The following is a 23,436-nucleotide window of genomic DNA, read 5'->3' as shown; positions in this document are numbered from 1 at the left end:
TATGAAACATGTCATTTTGCAAATATGCTGTTAGCACATCAAGTACATCATTAAAAAGAGGGGGTGTCCAAACTACGGCCCGCGGGCCAACTGCGGCCCGTGGTCCAATTTTCATTGGCCCACAGGAAATTGTAAAAATGTATAGTAACACGGCCCACACACATGGAACCTGTGCTGGACTGTGTTGTACTTCTTAGTCTCACCGCTAGGTGGAGTAACTGACTTGAACGAGGCAGCTTCTCTAGAAAATGAGTAATAGAAGAAGAAATGTGCTACAGGTGACCCAAAATGGCGGAATTAAGGAAACGTAAGAGGGCAAGTTAGTGTAGAAAGTTTCAGACGCGGTGTGCGATGAGAGCACAGCTGATAACTAATGAAGATCACTTTTGCATTACGGAGGAGCTGCTTGATGTTAGCAGGCTAAAGAGCACCACGACGGGTGAGGATGTTTTTGAAGCTGTGCCAGATGCAGTTGGCATGGACGAGCTGTGTGGAGGTGCTATGGATGTGGAATCTACGGTGTCCGCCGAGGGGCAAGAAACTGGAGGTAAGGCTGCTCTACCATTCTTATATGTGCTGGCTAAGTCGTGGCTCTGTGCTGCAGCGGTTTTATTCCCTGAGATCAGAAATGGACCAGTTTTGAAGACAGACGGACCTCTTCATGAGCTCAGTGACCCTCTCTGGTTGGCATTTTTAGTGGATCTCACTGATCACCTGATCACCTGAACAAGAGCCTACAAGGCAAAGAATAAATGAAAGCTCACTAATGGAAAGGCTGTTTTTTTTCTTGAATCATATTCAGTTATCAAGCAGAATTTACCTACATTTGATTGATTTTGCCAACTTTAATCCACTAGAGGTGAGGCGATATACATCACCTCTAGTGGATTAAAGTTAGCAATATAGCTCACTTCTAGTGAGAGGCCCAGCCCTTTGTATGTTTTACTGTATGTGGCCCTCAGTGAAGACAGTTTGGACACCTCTGCTGTAAGTAAAGTTTAGAATGCAGGACTTTTACTTAATGGACTTAATGGTATGTGTTTACATTATGGCATTCCTACTTTAATTAAGTGAAGCTCTCGTCCACTGATTTTCTTTTTTGTCTAATGTAGGTTTGTTTCCTTTCCTGGACCCTATTGCTTTACCATAAGTCAGCTTCACCACAGCGATCAATAAACGGAATCTCATCGTATCTTGAGCAAAGAGTCCCACTGATGTCTGCTGCAAGCAATGTAAATGTTTCAAATGCATACAAACATGCATTATGTGCATGTGTGAGAATGTACAGTGCGTGTTCACCCTATCGACATCCTCCTGCTCCACACCCTGCTGGTCTTTCCACCAGCCTGTATCATCTCTCAGCAGTCCAGTGCTCAGTGGTAACACAACACTGGAGGCAAATGAAATGCAGCACAGACAATCAGCTCTGCAGCGCCTGCCTTTGGTCTCGGCCTCGCATCGAACACTGACACTGCCTGCGTCCGGAGCCTATCCTCCATCTGCCGCCTGGCTCTCAGTCGAAACGGAGTTCATTGTCTAGAGCTGATTTCTTTTCTTCAAGCTGGAAACCGCAAATAGACGCATGCCAGCATGCACACGAGCAGATTGGACTCGCAGTTCAAAATGCATTTTCTGAGGCAGAAATAATCTCAGTGCTTTAGTTAAACCCCAGTAGGTGGACAAGCCACAGTTGTTGTCTGAGTAGAAGCTGAATAAATGGCAAACTTTCGAGGCAAAGAACTCTGGTCAAAAAATTAAATTGCAATGGTAGTGTAACTTTTTGCCTTATGACTGGCATTTATGATTTTGTAAAGGTCAGTAACAGGTAGACCAATATGGCTAATTTGAATTTAGAAGGTCAGCTTGTGTAGCCGTGCTGGTGGGATGGCTCATTTTTGTCCCATTGGTTATTAAAATACAGTTCCTTTTTTTCAATGCTAGGTGTCACTATGACTATGTGTAAATTGTGCGCTCTTTCTACAAAAAGCCACAAGCACCAGACATGACGGCAGCACTAAGAGTCTGCAGGAGAGGCTATATACTTCAGAAAGTACCAAAGCTGCACAGCTGGGTGGTGTGACGAGTACCATGGTGAAAACTAATAGTCTAATCTGATCAAGAGTATTTAATCACCAGGGGTTCCAGGCTTTCCTAACAGTTTTTTTTTTTAAAGGAAAAGGTCTTTATTGTTGAGCCTTAGTGTAGCTTCCCAAAGCCGTTAGTGTGGCAGTTGAATCTTAGTTTACTGTTCGGCTCCATTGAGGTTTAAATCGACCATCCAGGCGGTTGTCTTTGAAGGAATGTCTGTTGAAATATAAAACAGTCAGACACGCTTAACTTACTCTGTATTCGGGTATGAATGTGTCAGATTGCTCAGCATGCCTTTCCTTTGTGTTCTGTTGTTCAAATGATGTAGGAGGAGATAAACAAGCTGTTTTCTTGGCTCACTCACGTCTTTCTAAGGGCCACACTCTAGCCCACTTACTGCGTTTACTGCAACAAACTAGCAGGCAGTCATTATTTACCATAATTAGAGGTAAATGCATAGGCATAATGGGGGAAACAAGCATACACGGGAGGACACGGATGACGAATAACTGCATTAGCAATTTGATACAAATTAAATCAATGGAGCCCAGCAAGACTGTGTGATTTACAACAGAAGGAGCTTAACAGCGAGGTGATCAAGAGGTGAACCATGCTTGTGATTTGTTTGTGCAATACGTCTACATTATATGACTCTGCTAAGCTGAGGAGGCAGTTACCTCACTTAAAATATGACAGTAATGCTGTTGTTAAAGCAGCCACTGTGTAACCACATCACTGGCAGGGGCACGGCCTCTGCCATGTCAAACAACCCATTTTAAAATTCACTGGAGTGGATGATCAGAGTGGCTGAGAGAGACAGAAAGGGATGTAAACCCGTATTACCTTCCTGCAGCAGTTGAGTGGTTTTACTGTAAGATTGATCCAACCGATCACCTCATTTCCTCTCTCATCTACCGTAGCAGCCAAAGCATAGATAGTTTATCCGTCTAAGAAAGTGATTTTAAGGTGCCAAGTACAACACAGGAAATGGCTCCGCAGACGTTCCAGTGTCTGGTTATGGCAGGCCTGATTGCTGACATCAGTGAGGTTGACCAGTGAGCGAGTGACGAAGCGATTCTGAGGACTGTTTCAGTGTCAGCCATGCAGAGCCCGGCTGACCAGAGACGTAAATCGATTTGACGCGGAGTCGTAGTTGTGGTCCTTTCTTTTAAAAATAGGGTTTTGTTCAGTCCTTTTATGCAGAAGGAAAACTGCTGAACTGTTGAGGATCTCAAAATAGTACGGCACAAGAGAAATGAAAGAACAAGACGGCACTAATGGAGGAGGGGGCATCTTATAATAAACTGAGTAGAACAAAACACAGAGAGGCAAAATAAACTTGGTTTTCATGAGCTTTAATGTCATGTAAAAATGGAACTGGGAAAGGGCTTGGATGGAGCTGAACAAGGATGTTACTTGCAGGCTAAATGTAAAACAGCCCCGCTAAGTGCATCCTTAGCAATGAGCTTTGTCGACTACATTTACAATACAATGAGCTTTCCAAAAATCCAATATGCACATTGACTAAAAATATCCTGTCTGAGTAAAGCAGTGGAGGGAGCAACCAAGAATGAAGTCATATCCCTGAGGAGTTTGGCTTTAGTCTTTCCCTCCAAAGGAATCAATCGAAGTGGAAATATGTTTTTTTGGCCACACTATCCACTGATAGATGGAGGGCAAGCTCACCACAGATATAATTAAATCTAATATGTATGACAAAATAGAGGCAGTTCTTTCTACTTTTTTGCACATATCACATAGTCTTATGTACACTGCACACATAAAGGAATACATCTACGTTTTGGGAGGTGGTCGTATTCACTCTGACAAGAGTTAAATGAGAAAATTGATGCCACGCTCATGTTTGTATGTTTAAATATGAAGCTACAGCCAGCAGCTGCTGAGCTTAGCATTGCATAAAGGCTGAAATAGGGGGAACATGTTCTATTTTGACCAGTTGTGGTTTTATGAGGTGTAATGTATGGAAGTATTTCTTTGTTGCGCTCAGTCTTGTTGTCGCTGTCAGGTTTCCCGGCACCAAGCAGAAACTACAGAACTGTTTGCAGAATTCTGGGTTCAGTGAATGGATGTTTCTTGCCAAAATTTAACCTTGGGATTTGTAGATAATGGCAATCCAAGCCATAGCACATTAGTGCTCAAATTATGAGTTATGTAACATTGTCTATGGGGATTTTACATTTGGAACCAGGGCTTTCCAAAAGAGCTCCTCCTAATTCGCAGCTCTTTTAGTGAGCTTTTCAGGTGCTTTTGTTACTTTTGAACAAAGCCAGGCCAGATGTTTTCAGCGGTTTCCACTCGTTAATTTCAGCTAAGCTAATTGTTGCCTGTAGCTTCATATTGAACAGACAGACATGAAACTAATGTGGATGACTTGCAGTAAGAAGATTAATACGCATTTTTCCCAAGATGTCAAACTACTGTTCTTACTCTTGCTCCATGTATAGTGTTTCACTGTTATGAAGCTATCTTTTGCTCTGCCTGTCTGCATTCTCTAGAGACCTTTATTCCTCCCAGGGAGGCAAAGCCTACTTAGACCATCTTTGGACACTAAATGTCTCAACATAGACTGTTTGAAATGAAATTTTATGGTCAGCAGCTCTTTAATGTAAGGTGACACATAGCACCTGTGCAAAGGTATATAAATACACACATACTTGCATGCAGGCACACGCACACACTCCCGCACATAGTATTAACATTGACAAGATGGAGGAGTGTAATAACACCTTTAGGAAATTAGCTGATGGCAGCAGCTCAGCTGCTCCTGGGCCTTACCTGAAGGGATCGACTTACGGAGGAGCCAACCAAATATCAATAAGGGTGATTTAGCTGTGCACTGCTCAAGGATAAAGAGCTTATGCATGAAACCTCTGGAAATACACTTGAGCTTGGCGTGTAAAATGCTGTCGCTTCAAGCAAATCCCTGATTAAATCCCCCAAACACGTTTAGTTGGCTGTATGAGGGGAAGCCTGGTGTTGGTTGAGAGGCACGGTGCCAACCATGGAGGAGGACAGAAAGAAGAGGAGGGGATAAAGAAGGAAAAGGAAAGAGAGCGAAAGCAATAGTATACGTCTGAGAACCTACAGTGTAGTGCATTACATGCTGCAGATGAGTCTGTTTGAAGTCTACAATGTTGATGGCTTCCCTCGGGCATTTATGTTCCTCTGTGTGTTACAAGAGTGTCATTCTCACAGATGATGCCTCCTCTGTATTTGGGCCTGACCCTGAAAGGCAAGCACTGATGTACTGCATGTTTAAGTGCATGTGTAATGCAGCCATTGTATTACTGAACATCGCATTAATTAAAATTACATAATTTTTGGCATTAGTGGTATTGTTGTTGGCTGCCCTTTTATGAGTCGAACCAAGTTTGATTTATGTGAAAATATTGGTGAGAGAGAGAGGAAACGGCAAGAAATGAGGCACCTTGTTTCCCCAGCCAACAGCACCAGGAAAGCTTGCTAAATGAAATATCACTTTAGCATCTGTAACACTGGTTGCGGATTTACAGCTTCTGTGAAGAGAGCAGGACAACATTGCCTCATATGGATCATTAATTTTTATTACCTTTCCTGGAAATCTCTTCATTTGGCATTTTATTGCCCTTTCAGGAAGAATCCGGGAATAAGGGATGCACACGCACACTTGTCAGCTCTGTGGTCACAGACACAGAAAGTGAAAAGCTAAACTAGTATTGGGCCATCGCTGCAACAAATAATTTCTGTGTGATAACGCTGGCTGACTACCTCATTAGACTCCAGCGATGCATTCTTTTCACTTGAAGCACACGGATTCATCTGTCTGTGCACTTCGATGTGTTTGCTATAACAGTATACGTTGAAGCAACGCAAGTGAATGAAAACACAGCATCAGTGTGGCCTTGGGCTGTTTACAACAGAGTAATCAGCCTACGCATCTCATTAATAGAGACTGACTCATGTCGTTTTGAATGTAAGCCTTGAAATAGAATCACACAGCGCAGAAAATGAAAGGGCAAGAAACCAAGGTAACGGTGACACTACATAAGGATCATTCACACATGCCTTGCAGAACGAAGCGTTGGCTGTGTGTATGAATATATGCAAATATGAGTGAATTCTAGTGGTTCGTGCAAGATTAATGAGTCTTACAGGATAGTCTACATGAAAAATGACTTTTCTTTTCAAAACAGTGGTGTGGCATTTTTTATTCTTCTCTGCGGGCCCCTTCAGACAGCATTAAATATCACCACCGAGTAAGAGATATTTGCTTTCACTCTGACTTAGCTGAGGCAAAAACTAAAATCTCCCACAACCATGAAGAGGAAGTTGGTCTCTGACTTACCTGGACACCAGGGCATTAACATTTTTAGCAAGCCTGCACATGATAAACCTCTTTTCTTAAGCTTTTTGTGTCACCAGCAATATTTCAGTCAGCCAATCACCATGATAACATCAAATATAACCTTTTAAAAAGAATGATGCCTCACTTTGGAAATGTAATTAGCTCTTTGAAGTAGCGAAGGCTTAAGGTTTTGGAAGTAGGGCAACTCTTTCATGTGTGATTAGGTGTTCTTAAGTCCAAAAAAGCAAATGAAAGGAGGCAGGTAAGGAAAGGCTCATCAACCTTGAAATGTCACAGGCACTTGGCTGTGGTTGTCCGAGACCCTTTCCACACACACTTACAGTCTGAATTTACAGCGTTGAGGAGAGCACTGAATAACTGCAGGTGAAAAGAGAGTCTCCTGCGGCAGAGAGAAAGTGAGGGGAGAAGGAGGAGAGGAGGAGCAGGGAGGATCATGCGAGAGCAGAGGAAGGTGTACAGTGTCAGCGCTGTCGACTGCAGTCAAATTGTTCACTACAATCAAACCGACATGGAGCTTTGGCTCAGATGCACGAGGCCGGGCTTACTGGCTTACCTCAGCACTGCACCAGAGAGGCCTGTCACTGGATATTACCATGTGGACCACTGAGCTTATTCTCTCACAGCGGACAGGGACAGCGTTACATCCCTCCTTACTCCCACTCTCCTGCCCTGGGGACACACTTCCCTTACTTCCTGGAATGTGTCTGTGCACAGTTTGGCTGTTGCAAACATTCACATTAAATATGAATAGCTTTAATAATAAATGGAAGCTTTCAGAGATTGCATCCTGGGTACAAAAATGTGATCCAGTGTTTGTGACACAAAGCTCTTAACATTCTCGCCAGTCACTTTTTTTATGGTTTGTTGCCATTTTAACACACTTGGGAGCAATATAATACCACATAATGTTTTGCTCATTTTGCATTTTGAGTGCTTTTCTTTGCTTTCGGTTTGCCATGTGGATATGTAGTACAGCATTTGATCTATTTCTAAATTAAAAGACAAAAATGTTTCAAATCTACATTTTGAGTATATGACTGCAGTCGTAGGCTGCAGTATGTTAGAGAATGTGCGTGGATGGCATTAATTCCTCAGTTACACACGAAAAGTTTATATGCAGAGCAGCATTTTAAGTCAAAGTTTCTTCTATTTCCTCCTCCAGGGACAAGTGTGCAGAGGAGTGACTCGGACTGGATCTAGTTTTAAGGCTGATAGAGCCATACTGTTTGGCTGAACGCTGAGAATAAGCGATGACCTTCCTCCTGTACATCTCTCCTTTCCACATGGAGATCATCAGCAGCGTGGAGAGCACCACGCCGCCCAGCGTGAGCAAGCACAGTCCCGCTATGACGCACCGATCCAGGTGGGCACCTATTCGTGCGCTCTCCATCTCCAGCCTCTCCATCTCCCTCGCCGACACGCTGTCACGGTCCACCACCACATCCCGAGGCACGGCGTAGGAGATGATCACCAAGGAGATCCCGGTCACCAAGAACGTGACTGCACTAATAAACCCGTAGTCTATGGAAGTCCCGGAGCCCTCCTCGAAGGAGAGATCATCCTCGGACATGAAGGAAAACTCCGGTAAAGTCTCGGAGCAAGGTTCCCCGTTGCGCACGGGTCTGTGAGTACTTTTACAACTCGTGTCCGGGCTGGCCAGCCGCAGGTTAACATTCTCATCAATGTAGGTGAACGATGTCTCTAATTCCTCGTCGCAACACACCCGGACTTTCTCCTCGCCTAGGTGACAGAGTTTAACCTCCGAGCCTCCCTTGCGCGGCGCCGTCCTTGGTGCTGAATGACACCGGTCATGGCAGCTGCGGGCCGGGTTACAGCAGCCCTCCCCCGGGAGCGCGCCTCCTGTTGATCCGCCCGACTTGCGGATATGCAGCGCGCTGGAAACCCGGTCAAGGACATCGGGATGTTCGGGCTGTTTGCCTCCTTCATCTGCGGGAAGCAGCTCTTGGGAAGCCATTCGTGTTTCGCCACCCGCTGGTTCACTCTGAGCCTTCCTCCCACGATGTTTTCACTCCACAGCATCCCTGATCGGAAGACACACACCATCTCTAAGTTAAATGATGCATCATAATTAGGTTGCCCCCCTTGTAAAGCGTGAAACTTAGTGACCACAAGGCGCAAAACCTTGTGCGTAATTTGGAATGGTTCGCCAAAATGCCCATACCTCTATAGTTGGTCTAAAATGAAATCGACACCACTTAAAGTTAATTGGATCGTTTAAGAAAATTCTGTGGATCCATTTGAAAGGCGCTTATAGTGGCTGTGATTATCCAAATGCCTCTGTATCCAATTAGGAAAACGATGCACGTATAAGCCGAGGTTAAGCTGCACTCTATTTCTGTTTTAAAATGTACACAGCCTATAGAATAGACACATGAGAAAAACTAAAACGTGCATACAATAAACATAACCACAGTTCTACTTCCGAGAAAATCCTCATCAAATGGTTTCACTACATCTATCTTTTTAAATTGCAAAATGCATCCGATCTTTATATCGTACGTGAATACTGCACACTTTCTTTGAATTCAGCAGAAGATGAGATGCTGCTCTGCATAAGGGTGGACCAGTCATGCACAAGCCGGTTTTATGTTTTTTTTTTTTTTCCTAATCCCTACCAAAAACCTCCTCTGACTGCACAGATAAAACGAAATACACTCACCGCGCTACTTCAGCATCCCCTCTCTTCTTCATAGACACTACAGCGGACGAGGGCACATAAAGGGGATACGGAGATAACAAAAAAAAAAAAAAAAAAACCCTTATCAGTGAATATGCTTTGAATAAATTCTCTCCCTGCTCGACGCTGTGGCGGCAGGCTGCACTGAGGGGAGCTCTCCGTTAGTCCCTCCCACACTCAGAGCCTCAGCTGCCCGCGCTGTGGCGCTGAAAGGAGCGCCGCTATCTGTGAGCCGATTGAGATCACTGCCAGTCAGTCAACACACAGACGGGAGGAGGATTTGAATGGCTCTGACCAACCCTGGGATCTGAAGATCATATTTTACTGACAACGCTGTCCCTGCAGAGAGCATTGTAGAAAAATCTGATGCCACAGAAATGCCAGTGTACAACTCTGAAGCTCCTGTGGAGGCTAAGAACAGGTTAGTAGGCCATAAAAGATATAATTACTAGAGAGGAATTATTAAAGAACATAAAACATGATAATTTACAGGATCCTAAGTGCCATAAAGTGTCAACACTGAATACCACACAGACATTTGAAATTCTAAATGAATCCTACGGGAATATAAAACTGATGCCAGCAGACATAAATACTCATAATTCACAGTTAACCACAATGAATTTAATATCTATATTAAAACTTCAAGTTGCAGTTACTATTTTGATGATGTCAGAGCAAATAAAGAAGACTTATTGCATGACAATGTTTGTACAGCCACGCAGTTTAAGATCAGACATGCATGCAATAATCTGTATTGTATGTTGTCAGTTAATGCCCTCATCATATCTATCCAGCAGGGCCATGCAAACAACATTGTTAAGCTGCCTGTATCGTGTGCCATCTGTTCTCCAGTGCTCTCTCTCTGAAGATTACTGGTGACTATGTCAAAGCCATCCTAATCCATGTTTAATCTAGAGATCTAATAGGTCATCTCATCTGTGACCTCATGTGAATCTTTGGGAGGTTCTTCTCATTTATGCAAAATCTTCAGGGTCCACGTTTTTGGCAGCATCTTTGAAGATATATGATTTAAAAAAAAAACAACTAACTCAGCAAGTTTTCTAGGAAGGTGACATTTTGTAAACTAGATGTGCAGCACAGGCCACCTTCAATGATTTTAGTGGTTAATCCTTTAAACTGAATATTCATAGGCGGCAGCTATAAATATAGTCGCCACTTTTCCTGGAGTCCTAGTGGCTGGGTGAATGGCTTTGGCTCATTTCCCAACAAGACTCCATTTAACAGATGAGTAAAGCGAGAGGGAGAGCGAGGGAGGGAGAAAGGGAGAGAGGGAGACGGAAACAGACGAAGATTAACTCCACCATTTTTGTTCCAGAAATGAGTTTGCAGAGGGAGGATCATAAAGCTTTTTGGTGTGTTTGGTCAGATTGTAGTCAACTTTAGTCAGTCTCATGCAGAGAGATGGAGAGTGGGACCTGAAATCTGACTGTGTGCTCATCTGAGGGGTAACAACAGCCAACTATCAGATGCTATCTGTCTGCAACGGTGCACCACTTTTCCTTCTGGCAAGGACACCAGGCTTGGAAGAGGAGGGGGTGGCTGGGGAGCCGGTGCTTCTTAACGCTATAAATCCTCGTAGTGTGTCTCCTGCCACAGGCATGAACCCACACACAGCATAAAGATTATGGAACATAGATGTAGCGCTGCTTTTTCTTAAGCCAGTAGCAGATATCTGAGGGTAATGGAGAGTGGGGGTGTGGGGGGGATACAGCAGGAGGAAGGAGAACAAAAGTGTATATGTGGGGGTGTGAATTACAAAGTGATTTAATGAAGGAGGGAGTGACTGAGTTCACTTCACCTCCAGCAGCTCCTGGAGCAGCTGGAGCTGTTCAGTGTCCCCAAGTAGCAGAGTGTGCAGCAAAACAGGTAAATGTGAACGACGAGAACTGTATGAACATGAATGTTCAACGTGAATGCATAAACCACTCCGAGTCGGAGCAACACAAGGTTTTAACTGTTTTTTTTAAAGCTCCGATATATCAACTTTAATTAAACCCATGTGTAATAGTGTAATGGTGAACCGCGCCTCTCGCCCAATGTCAGCTGGGGTTGGCTCCAGCCCCCCCGTGACCCTGAAGGATAAGTGGTATAGACAATGGATGGATGTAATGGGTATGGTGTTATGTTATGTTATGAACAGGATTTTAAACCTCCTCCTGACCAACTCTAAAACTTGAAATCTAAAAACTGCCCCATACCTGAAGCAGGTGACAAAACTCTTTGGCTTGCACGACTCGTTTAGATTGAAGGGTAAATCTGAAATGTGGTCTGCATGTCTGACCTGATACTTGATCAAAATGCTATTCAATAACTGAGAAGGTTTTAAATGAAATAACATGAAATTTACAAAACGACTAACAAGTATATCTGCATGTGTGCATATGAAAGTAATGACAAAAGAATTAATTGATAAGTTTAATATTACAACGCTTATTATTATGCAGTTATGCTAACAGCTTGTGATGCCACATTAACTTCCTGTTAACTCTTAGCTGATTGATTCTGATTGGTGGAAGGCTGCACATGTTTTCTGGAAACCGATTTACAGACTAGACTTTTTTTTTTTAATGGTGCAACACTACTGGTTTAAACAAAACTTTGCAACCCAGTCCAAAACTGAATCTTTGCAGTTTTCATGGTTAATTTAGGAGCTCTAGTACTGAATCAAAAAAGATGAGCATGTTGTACAGTATGCCCCGAGGTCTCTGACAGGGTAGTGGGCCACAACAGCAGGGTGCTGTGGATTATTAATAAGCAGGTATACACAGTCCCCTGGGTTTCTTTGGTAAGTCTGGCACGCAAACCCTGCAGTAGCTCTTAAAAAGCCTTCCAGAGAGGTGAGTACATGCAGCAGACAGCAGGGTGACAGGGGAATCAAGGAAAAGGTTCTCTGTGTGTGTGTGTGTGTGTGTGTGTGTGTGTGTGTGTGTGTGTGTGTGTGTGTGTGTGTGTGTGTGTGTGTGTGTGTGTGTGTGTGTGTGTGTGTGTGTGTGTGTGTGTGTGTGTGTGTGTGTGTGTGTGTGTGTGTGTGTGTGTGTGGTCACAGACACTCATGAAATATTTAGCACATGCCCCTTGGACCTGCACGTTAATTTACAGTGACTTTCCTAATTGAAGTGATGTGGCTGGCCTCAGCATGGACACTTTGGGATAATGGAAGGAGGGATAATAATGGCTCTCCTAGCGCCTTGTGTGTGTGTGTGTGTGTGTGTAGGCAGAGATTTATGTCTGGTGCAAAGATAAGACTCCTCAAAAAGGAAAAAAAAAAGTCTTTTGGTGATTAAGCAAGTCTACTTGGATAATTAATTCCAACCATTTCATCTACTCTTCTTCTCTTTATCGTCTCTTTATCATAATTAATGTGATGTTATCCCCTCACACCACAGCTGCTTTCGCATTATAATGCTCTCAATAGCTCTTGATGATAATTGTCTGTCCTGTCTTCTGCCTCTCCGTCTCCATCTGGAGCACTGATTATCTCTCGCAGCTTTTCTGATGGACACAGTTATAACGACGCCCTAATTAAAACACAACTAACATTTTGTTTCAGCCGCTGGATCCCATTTGCTTTGACTAATGCACAGTCAAGTTTAGTTTAGTTTTGGTATCCTTGAGCGCGCCGAATGGTGAGCAAAGTCAGAGCTGCTGCTTAGTATGGACAAGGCAAACGTTTTAGACAAGATGGGATGAGTTTAATTCATTAGGTAAATTAGAAACTCTTGAGTTCAGGCCAAAGACGTTATTTATATTTAGTGAATATAGTGAGCCAAACACTGAGTAGTCTGCTGGCACTGCTGCTATTGGTACAATTTTGCTTCTGGATTTCTGTTGGGATGTTTTCCTTGAATTTTCAATTAGGAACAAAAGGACCTCTCTCTTAAAAGCTGCAGCAGATGAATAATGCATTATATTAACAGAGACGTCACTGTTGAGAATTTGTGAATGTGCTCAGTGTTAAGATATTCAGACATAACATTTCTTCATTTTATCCGGTAAGGAATAAACAGGCAGTATGCCCTTTACAGCTTCAGATGTCTGGCTCTCCATCATTGTTTGTAACATGTCCTCCAACGATTGTTCTGCTAAAGAAGGAAATCCCTGGAGGTGAAATATCAGCCCAGGAGAAAGTCTGAAGCAATGCATTTCATGAATTTGGAGCCAAAGGAAGGAGAACCCTTCCCCACAAACCTGGAGCGAAAGAGTTCAACAGCACCTTTGGTTTTGAATCCAACGTACTTTGTTCGTGCGAAAGCATTTGTTTGGCGTGTGGCCTGTATTTATTTTTGGCAAAGCTATGTGGGAGCTACTTCAGTAGCCGTTAGTGCTCAGACTTTTAGGTATTCAAAATGTAGACACAGTCTTATGGAGTAGACTTTTTGAAATGAGCCATTTATGGTCCAAATATCTACAGTAACCTCCCCTTTCCAGCTTTTTTGTGAGGGTAGCAGTGTTTGACCAGGAGGTGGCAGTGAAGACCCATCCATCAGTGATGTAGGAGCGCCATCAGAATCAGTAGCAGCGGAGAAAATCACACTATCATCAGTGATTATAGTAAGTAAGTGAAGTACCATTTACTCAAGTTGTGCGCTGAGAACAATTCTGAGGTAAATCCATTATATGCTAATTTATTCTTTTATTCCACATTTAATTGACAGCTCTAGCTCTGTGGATTCACTCAGTTTATAAATTATGATGCCTTATTATAGATTAAAGTACACATCAGTTAAGTAATCTGACAACAGAAACAGGTTGTGAGCACAACATTGACTTATCATCACCTTTTAGTTGCTTATTTACTGTATTTACTGTGTTGTTATCACCTCTTTTGGAGTCGTGTCACCTGGGGAATGTAGGCCCAATATACCCTCGTTTTAAACTATGCTTTTAGTCTTCACCAACTCCTGAGGGAAATATCCGGTTCCTTAGCTGCTAAATGCTCTGCTATGTTCACCTGCTACTTGCTACTTTTGTCTGTCTGCTGTTTGGTGCAGAGCAGGTAGGGGTTTTAGAGGTTTATCAGCGAAAACAGCTGCCTGCTGTGGCAAAATGGTGCTATGAGAACAGTGAGAGCGAGAAGTTGGTGAATGTACGACTAAATAATGAGCTGACACCTGGTGTAAATCTTTACAAAACTGAGGGGAGCTTCAGATACAGGTGATAATTCTCTTCTCATCACTATGAACGGCCGCTTTCACACTGTCATTTGATATATTATTAGAATAAGAATAGAAGTTACAGCCGCTTCAAGATCTGAATACTTCTTCCACCACTGGCACTGATGCTAACGGCAGTAAAGTTTTCAATTCAGTGGGCTGGAAACAATTTAATGAGATTAGGTTGTTTATCAGTCTATAGATCACTGTAATGATCATAAATCATCATGAATTGTGATCATAAAGTACATACAAATGAACCCAGCATTCAGTGTACTGGCTTCATAGATTTGGACGCCAAACCTGTTCAAACACATGCAATTTCTTTGACTCCATTAAATATTATTGCATCAGTAATTAAGTATGACAAGCATAACCACTGACAGCGATACAATCAATATTCATTTGACTAGACTAGACAAGCCTGGTGTTTCAGACATCTCTGGTGGATGCTAATTAGAAAATGTCTTGCTCACCTGTGAATTTTTGAGATTTTACCTCTTGACCCCCCCCCTGGCTGTGAGGAGTGATGATCTGTCACGGTGTCCCGCTTGAACCGAACACTTCATTTAGCCCTCCTCTGGTGGCGTAATAGACACAGAGGGGATCAATACAGAGGTGACAATGAATTAATACCACATAGTATGTTATGTGTACGCTGACATAAAATCTTTGGTGGGATGGTGGAGATAACCGCAGAGAATGAACCTGCTGAAGATTACAAGATTCAAGATGATTAAAAAAAAAACAAAAAAACACTGCTTTTAGTCAAGTAATCGCACTTTTTTTTATCCACATAGACTGTAAATAATATGTCCGCAGCTCAAAAAGTAGCCTAAAGACTGAGCTGCAGACTGTTGAGCTCTCATTGCTAAACCATCCTCCTGGGAAGGTTATATAGACAGTAATATAAGCAGCTGCATTGCCTACTATGCTGACATCTGAGTAATTTTCATCCAGTGCCTTCCCCTTTTTCACTTGAGCCCATGCTGCTTCCCCGGGAATAACAATCACACTAATCTGGACGGGTGTTGAGCGACTGCCTGAAACCTCAGCCAGTTTGTTTATCTTTTTGGCAACAGGACCTAAAACACCAGAGGGTGGGGGTGGATGCTAATCACAAGCGGTTAAATCATGAGCATGTACGTCTCAGTTTGTCGTTTCACAGTGGATATCAGGCAGACGGAGATGAGTGTGGACAGCAGAGGGCTTTCTCTCCCACTGAAAAGTAGCTCCATCAGACGCACATGTCTCCTTCAGTCCCTCTATCTAATGTTACAGGTGTTTACGCCTAAGGAGGAGAATTGCTGCGATGCCACCCATGGGTGTTGTGATGACTCCTGAGAACGGACCCTCTCTGCTTCTACATAGCGATACTGTAATCTAACTGAACAGTGTGGGCCTTCATTTCTATCCCTTGTAAATGAGGCGTGAGAAGTCATCAGATCGAAGGCAGACAACAGGAAGAGAAAGAGGCCGAGAGAAACAATGAGGCAACAAGGCAGGTAGAGACACCCAATTTCCCTGGTACATTAAACTCATGGTTCAAATGCCAGTCAGCCAATTTAAATAGTATCAAATTCTAATATGGTACTGAATATCAGATCCAGAGGGCAGAAAAAGTCAAGCAGAAGCAGTGTGAATAGGTTGCTGTCATGTTTCCCACCATAGTTCCAGGTCATGCTGTTTTGGAGCCACGACATGAAATGATACATCACCACAATATTGCACAAAAGAGTGATAAATAAAGTCACCTTGTCCATCTTTATGACATCTGGATCTCTTTCCATCACAGTAATAGTCCTGTAATAGAGCTACAGTGTGCCTGTAGGACTCAATAAGAAGTTTAGAATGACCCTATTGGACTTTATGGATTTATGTATTATCTCAGGGACCCTAATGCTCTCAACATTCTATATGGCATTATTTTCTCTCACTGTATTAATACAGTGATATTCCTGTAGGTACCTGAAGTGTAAATATTCCATTACAGGTAAAAGTATCAAAGTATCAAAAGTAAAAGTGCTCAGCTGCTGAAAAATGACCCCCGTGACTGATATATTATTATATATCATTTTGTTTAATTATTATTACATTGCATTCCCTTTAAGGTCCGCACCAAGAAAAAAGTGATGGAAAAATGTATTCTTTATATATTTTATTTCCTTGGGGCACTAATTACAAAAATCTATGTTTTTTTTATGAACAGACCCCACATTTTTTTAAATATTGGCCTCTACCAAACGGTTGAGATGTCGTAAGTAAAACATGTTGTCAATAAGATATAGTGAGTCAAAATGTGCTCTACCATATGGTTGAGCAGAAGGTTAAAGGGTTAAGCAGCATTTCATGTTGCAGCTGGTGGAAGTGAAGGTTAATTTATCATCTACTTTATCGGGTAGTTTAATCCGTAACAATCCATGATATTTGTTTTGTGTATGAAATCTTATTCTGCGAGGCAACTAGTAACTGGAGCTGTCAAATACACTGTATGTTCTGGAGTTTAAAAGTATGGACTTAAAAAGTAATATTTCCCTCTGAAATGTGTGGAGTAGGAGTGTTTCATAAAATAGAATTACTGAAGTAAAATAGCCCATATGCACCTCACAGTTGTACATGCAGGCTGTTTTCTTAGTTACGTTCCACCTATGGAGTGTGTAGTGACGTGCTTTAATATATGTCTAATGATATCACTAATATTTGTTCAATCTTGAGGTTTTATTCTATAGATAAATTCCTTTTCTCTCTACTATTTTGTAGTAAATCATACATATGTATCACCTGTCCTGACAGTGTAATTATGGCACTCCTTTGTTTTAAATTCTACTAAATGAACTAGCAGGAGTCTTACTCACTTAGTGTGAACATTAAATAGAGCTGGAGTTGGAACAAGTGGAGACACAATATACATATATGATAATATAATACAGTCCATATTCTATTTAGAGTGTATAGTCACTATAGTAATCAAGTAATGAATGGTTTATAACACAGTGTGGCTGTCTGTAATGTAGCTGAAGACAAATGTAAAGACATTTTACCAGAATTTGTAATAATCAGCTCCTGCAGAGGCATTGATAACTGGTGTTAAACGCCTAATAACAAAACATAGTTGTAATTCTGATCAAGCATTCGTGGACATTTCACACATCAGTAATAATTGTTCACATCTGCATTCATGATGATTTAAGCTCCTTGTTTTTGCTTAAAACTACTTTGGAGTGTGTTACAAAACATATCCACATACTGCTTATATAAAACAGTATGTGTTAAATAGGAGATGCTGAAATAAGGTCTCTTTTTTTTTTTTTTGCCAACTGTCTTCAAACAACATCCCATACACCACATGGGTGTGCAGTATGATGCTTATCTGCGTGGGAGTGGGTGGCATATGAGGAGAAAAGTTAGTGTGTCCAGTGTGAGCCTGTGACTCCACTGTGAACACTGTGTGAGGCTCTCGGGAGCACAGAGGCTCAGCACGAAGCTCTCAGTCATGACAGTGTGAGCACAGAGACAGGAGCAGGGCGCGGAGCTGCTGCCTGCAACACCAGCACCTCCTCTCTCCCCTCTCTCCCCTCTCTCTCTCTCTCTCTCCAAACTTCAACCAGCACCCGAGGCGCAGTCGGCTCTTCATTACATTTGCATGGAAAACGCATTGGAGTTTCATCTGATGGCTTTGCGATTGAAGAAAGTGGATTTCGCGCAGAAGAAAGGGCAGTTTCACTGGATTATATGTGGATGAAATGAAGTTTTTGCAGGATATAAGTCGTTGGACTTTTGGTGCCAGGGCCCTGCAGGCTATTGCAAAGATTTTTTTGTGTGATTTTTCTTGAATGCCTGGTGCAATTTTCCTAAAAGCGCACAGATCTCCAGCCTCCCCCTGTTATGGACAACCTCACCATGGATAACATGACTGTGGAGAATGACACGTCGGTGCAGGACAATCAAACCCTGGGTGTTTGGACTGACTACACAGTTGAATACAAAGTGGTCAGCGTCTTTTTGGTGTCTCTCATATGCGGGGTGGGGATCGTGGGGAATGTGATGGTCATACTGGTGGTCCTGACCACCAAACACATGCGGACTCCCACTAACTGTTACCTGGTGAGCCTGGCCGCGGCTGACCTGATGGTCCTGACGGCCGCCGGGCTGCCCAACATCACCGACGCCCTGTACGGACAGTGGGTGTTCGGCTACGCGGGCTGCTTGGGGATCACCTACTTCCAGTACCTGGGGATAAACGCGTCCTCCTGCTCCATCACCGCCTTCACCGTGGAGCGCTACATCGCCATCTGTCACCCCATAAAAGCGCAATTCCTGTGCACTTTATCCAGGGCAAAGAAAATCATCATGTTAGTCTGGGCGCTCACCTCCGTCTACTGCGTCATGTGGCTCTTTCTGTCAGACACGAAAAAGTTGGTGTATGACAACGTGGTGCTGCTCAGCTGCGCCTACAAGGTGTCCAGGAGTCACTACCTGCCCATTTACTTCACAGATTTCGCGGTGTTTTACGTGCTGCCTCTCATGCTGGCCACAGTTCTGTACGGACTGATCGCCCGGATACTCATCCTGAACCCGCTGCCTTCAGACCCCAAGGACAGCACCAAGAAGTGGAAGAAGGAGACGACTCAGGGGGGGAGGATGATCAGCACCAGCTCCTCCAGCAGCACCACGGCTGCCTCCCGCAGACAGGTGGGAGACTGTGTGTGCACCAACATTATCACCAAAGCCACTAGCACTATCTATCACTATCACAATCACTGCACTAAGGCGGTGATTGTGTTGTGGGCCCAGCTGCACCACAGCTCAGATAAATCTCCTCCAGTCAGAGACAAGTTTGAGTCATGTCATTTTGGGAGATGGGCTACGGATGAACAAATATATTCCTTTCTTTTGTTTTAAAGGTCACTAACAGATAAAGACTCCTTATGTTTGCGGTCATTCAGAGCCCAGAGAGGTTTTACTCCCTAATGGAACAAACTGTTGTAGAACTACAACAGATATCTGTAATAGACGTATTGGGGTTTTGTGAGGGTGCTGCTGCCTGTAACGTACAGCCTACATCACTCACAGTTACAGAGCCTGAGTCTGGAGTCTCTGACACAAACACCTCAAACAGAAGAATTCTTATTTTCAGTTGTGGACTTCTGAAACAAACCAGCAGTGCAAAACCACAAAGAGCACCTGGGCTCTCCAAGGGGGGCACAGACATAACATAACACACGTGTAACTCCAGTTGATTAAAAATCAGCTCTTTCTATTAAGATTTGTTGGCTCAGGTTGTTTTGGAAAATGTTACAACTCACCCCAAGTCCCCCTTCTTATTATAGTGTGCATCCATGTGATTCACTTTTATATTGAGGCTAGTGAAGTGCAAACACACCTAGAACAGAGTTTGCCACTTTTTTTCAGTGTTATAGCTCTGATCCATTTGCTTTTTAAGACTCAGAATCACAAATTCACACAGTAGTAGTGGTAGTTTTTGTTATATTCATACATGCTTTCTGATGCAGCCACATTTTGAATACCTTGCTCAGTTTGTGTGTCTTTATGTGCATTTCTGAGGAAAAAAAAGCACTCTAACTATCCAAGACTGTGTTATATCCTCTTCTAGCTTCATCTTCCTTCCAAAAAATGTATAGCATCCTTTTAACTTTGTTAAAAAATGAGACAGAATCCTCTAAAAGTACAGACTCGTTGTACCAGACTCACAGATAGATAGCAGAGCCAGATGCTTGTTTATCAGATCAGTGGAAGAAGCCTTGGTGGAATGACAGGGGGTGTGGTACCCTGAGGGGGCTTCATGCTCTATTAGATAGTCTAATCAGTTAACCCTAACTCAAATAGGCTTTTGGCTTTTTCTCCATCGGCATGGCTTGTGTTTTCTCTTTGACTTATGCACGTTCACAAACGTACAATTACACGTGTTTCTGGGGGTCATCGCTTATTATGGACTCAAGGAAAAGTTCACACCATTGGCCCTGTAGACGTAGATTATCCAAAGGTCAAGAAGTGATGAGGAGCTAGGATTAGCTATTTCACTCACTGATGACACCGGCACAGCCCCTGTCCAATCCAATTAGACTCACCTGACTGCCGCCGACACGACACGAACATGAATATTGATACGAGATACTTAGGTTTCATATCACGATTATCATCTGGTAATTATATTAACAAATCCAGGTTTTGTCAAATTGGAATTACACGACCTTTTGAAAAGGAAAAAGCAAAGAAAAGGACAGATATTTGAACCTGCTGCGTTAATTTAAAGCTCTAATGACAGACTGCTCCGTGGTTCTTAAGTCAGTATGATTTAAAGGGTAAGACCTACACGTTCTTGTAAAAAGCTTTGTGGGACAGAAGTCCTGTACTGATGTAAGTGATCCCACTTAGATTATTATTCACTTCACATTAGAAGGGACTGCATTTCTCATTATAGATTGTATTAGTGTCCATAGTTGGGAGCTTCTGCTGTTTCCATAGGAGTCCAGAAATTTGTAGGCCGTATTGACCCTTGTAATTAAAGTAATTCCTTGTGAGGACCACATTAAGAAGTTCTAACAGGAAAGAATTAGGAGGATTAAGGGTGGAGGCACAATCTTTTAAACAACTTTAAATTGCCTCTGGATGGGAGATGCACACAATGTCTAATGCTCAAAGGTTGGTTCTTTCTTGATTTAGTGGGCCTGTTTGACCTAACTTTGTTGATCTTGAATTACTGGAGTGCTGCCTTTTTTCCTAAACAACTTTGGGGAGAATATACTTAGGATTTGCTTTGGAAAAGAGTATCAAATTCAATATTCAGCACAGGTGATTTTTTTTATTCTTCTGAACTTGGTATTTTAAAACAGTTCCAGTCACTCTATCAGTACTTGAGTAGCAGTATGGTTGCACCTTGTTAATCTCATTAAACAGTTGACTCAAGTCAAGGTGGAGCTGCAGCTGTGTACATACACAAGATACAGTATGTCATTTGGTTAAAAAAACAAATGATCCCTTGTGCACCCACCTTAAAGTCATAATCCTTTAGATTTCAGTCCTGGCTGATTTGGCTACACCTGTGGTTCTTGGTTCAGTTTGGTTTAATGCTACAGAATTCACTGACTGAACGGCTTTATCAGAAATCCTCTTTAACAAGTGACAAACATAGCTTTTGTCTTTTTTGTAGACCCTTTTTGAACAACCTCAGTGACAAATACATGCGGACAGCTACCTTCCCAAATGGGTATGGATGTCTTACGGCTAAACAGCCACCTCCTACTTTGGCAACTGAACGCTTTTGATGTGAATCTGCAGCAGGAGGAAATGATTAGTGAGTGGTTTGGTAAACAGTGAAGTTAATATCACTTTGATAAAATTACAAACAGTAATGGCAGATTACATATATGCACTATTTCCTGTAAATCCCTCATGTGTGGGTGGATAATTTGAATCCCACACAGGAATGGCCGCTACACAGAGAGGTACACAGAGTAGTCAGAGAGGTAGTTATGGAATGTAATTACAATGAAAGGCTTTTATTGAAAAAAATACTTACCATAAACAGTATTAAAATTTATTTTTAATTTCATGAAAAACCTTCAGGATTATAACTTAAAGAATAGGCCTTTTTTTCGTGGAAGACATGTTGACCTATCAGAGGAGGAAAAGCACAGATGTAAGTCATAAAGTTAATGATGACAAAACTCCATTTAGCTGCTTCAGTTTCAGGGTCCTGTTATTGTGCACGCTGGTATACTGTCACACTGTCATTGCTTCCTGGGACACTCTACTAGATGAGGGCAATGGTTAATGCTATTAGTAACATCTGTGCTTTTCCTGCTATCACAAGTGTCTGCTGTGAAAAACACCTGCAGTCCACCTGATGTCTGCTGTTACTCACGCAGTGTAGCTTCCACAGGCATGACCAAACCTAAAATTCAATTAGTTATCCATTCGTCTCAGATTTCATTCTGCTTCAGTGTTTTTTTTAAACATCTCAATTTTATTAGGTGACAAAGATGCTGGCTGTGGTGGTAATCCTCTTCGCCTTACTTTGGATGCCCTACCGGACCTTAGTGGTGGTCAACTCCTTCCTGGACAAGGCCTACCTGGACACCTGGTTCCTGCTCTTCTGCCGTCTTTGCATCTACCTGAACAGCGCCATCAACCCGGTCATCTACAACGCCATGTCCCAGAAGTTCCGTGCTGCTTTTAAGAAGTTGTGCCACTGCGGGCCTCAGCGTATGGAGAAACCAGCTTCTTACAGTGTGGCGCTAACCTACAGTGCCATCAAGGAGACGTCCAATGGGGAAAGCCCAGATCACCTCACGACAGAAATGGACGAGCTAAACATGCCGACAGATCAGTTCTTACCTGCCGGCATCCTGCCAAGTGCCAAGAAGATGCCATTTGAGGAGCCTTCCCTTTTGGCGAGTGATGTCAGAGTCTGACTAAAAGCAAACTTTCCATGTTAAAAGAATTCTGACAGCTGCAGTACGGATCAGTTTCAGATTCCCTGCAAGGGAAAGTGACCGGGGTGTGTGTAAAATGTCTCATCTATTACATTACAGCTACTTATCCCATTATTTTGACAGCCTCGGCTTGTTTTTCATCTCACCAGTAGTTTGATGGAGGGTTTCCTCTTTGTGTGCTCATTGGGCAGAAATGCCATATTAGACTTCAAGTAGTCACTATGGCTAACGTCATGCTAGCAGTCGATGGTCAGTAGAAACACACACGCTGCTGCTTGTTAAGCCACAATGTCAAGTTTTCTTTTATGTTAAATTCATCAGATGTGAAGTGTGGGTGTGGAGGCTTTGAAGTTGTTTAAAAGGCACCAGTGGTGTTGGGCTGAGTAAAAAAAAGTATTTAGTAATGTAACTAATTCTGAACATATGTAATCTGTAAATCAGTACAGTAAATTTCCCAAAATTGGATATGAGTGTTTAGAAATAGTTTTGTTTTTGTGTTGGGATTGAGGTAATATTAGACAGTGTGTCAAAGTCTCTAATTTTCTTACCATCGGGATCAGTGTTTATATCGCCCAGCTCTAGTATACCACAGGATAACAACTCTGTGGCATCCAAGTTTTACTTGTAGCAGAAGTCTTTCCTCTTTGTTCA

General features: G+C 42.6%; 2 protein-coding genes across 2 annotated transcripts; one reads left to right on the top strand and one right to left on the bottom strand.

Annotated features, from left to right (window-relative positions):
* Nucleotides 1-7,583: 7,583 nt before the first annotated feature.
* LOC139205841 (transmembrane protein 74) lies at nt 7,584-8,429 on the bottom strand. Its single transcript, XM_070836172.1, has one exon. The coding sequence runs from the start codon at nt 8,427-8,429 to the stop codon at nt 7,584-7,586; it is 846 nt and encodes a 281-aa protein (XP_070692273.1).
* A 9,785-nt stretch (nt 8,430-18,214) lies between these two features.
* trhra (thyrotropin-releasing hormone receptor a) lies at nt 18,215-22,764 on the top strand. Its single transcript, XM_070834797.1, has 2 exons — nt 18,215-19,021; nt 22,324-22,764. Exons 1-2 carry the CDS (start codon nt 18,215-18,217, stop codon nt 22,762-22,764), a joined length of 1,248 nt encoding a protein of 415 aa, XP_070690898.1.
* The last annotated feature ends 672 nt before the right edge of the window (nt 22,765-23,436 follow it).

Source organism: Pempheris klunzingeri, chromosome 8 (assembly GCF_042242105.1).
Source record: "Pempheris klunzingeri isolate RE-2024b chromosome 8, fPemKlu1.hap1, whole genome shotgun sequence".
NCBI lineage: Eukaryota > Metazoa > Chordata > Actinopteri > Acropomatiformes > Pempheridae > Pempheris > Pempheris klunzingeri.
This window is presented reverse-complemented; position numbering and strand designations above follow the sequence as displayed.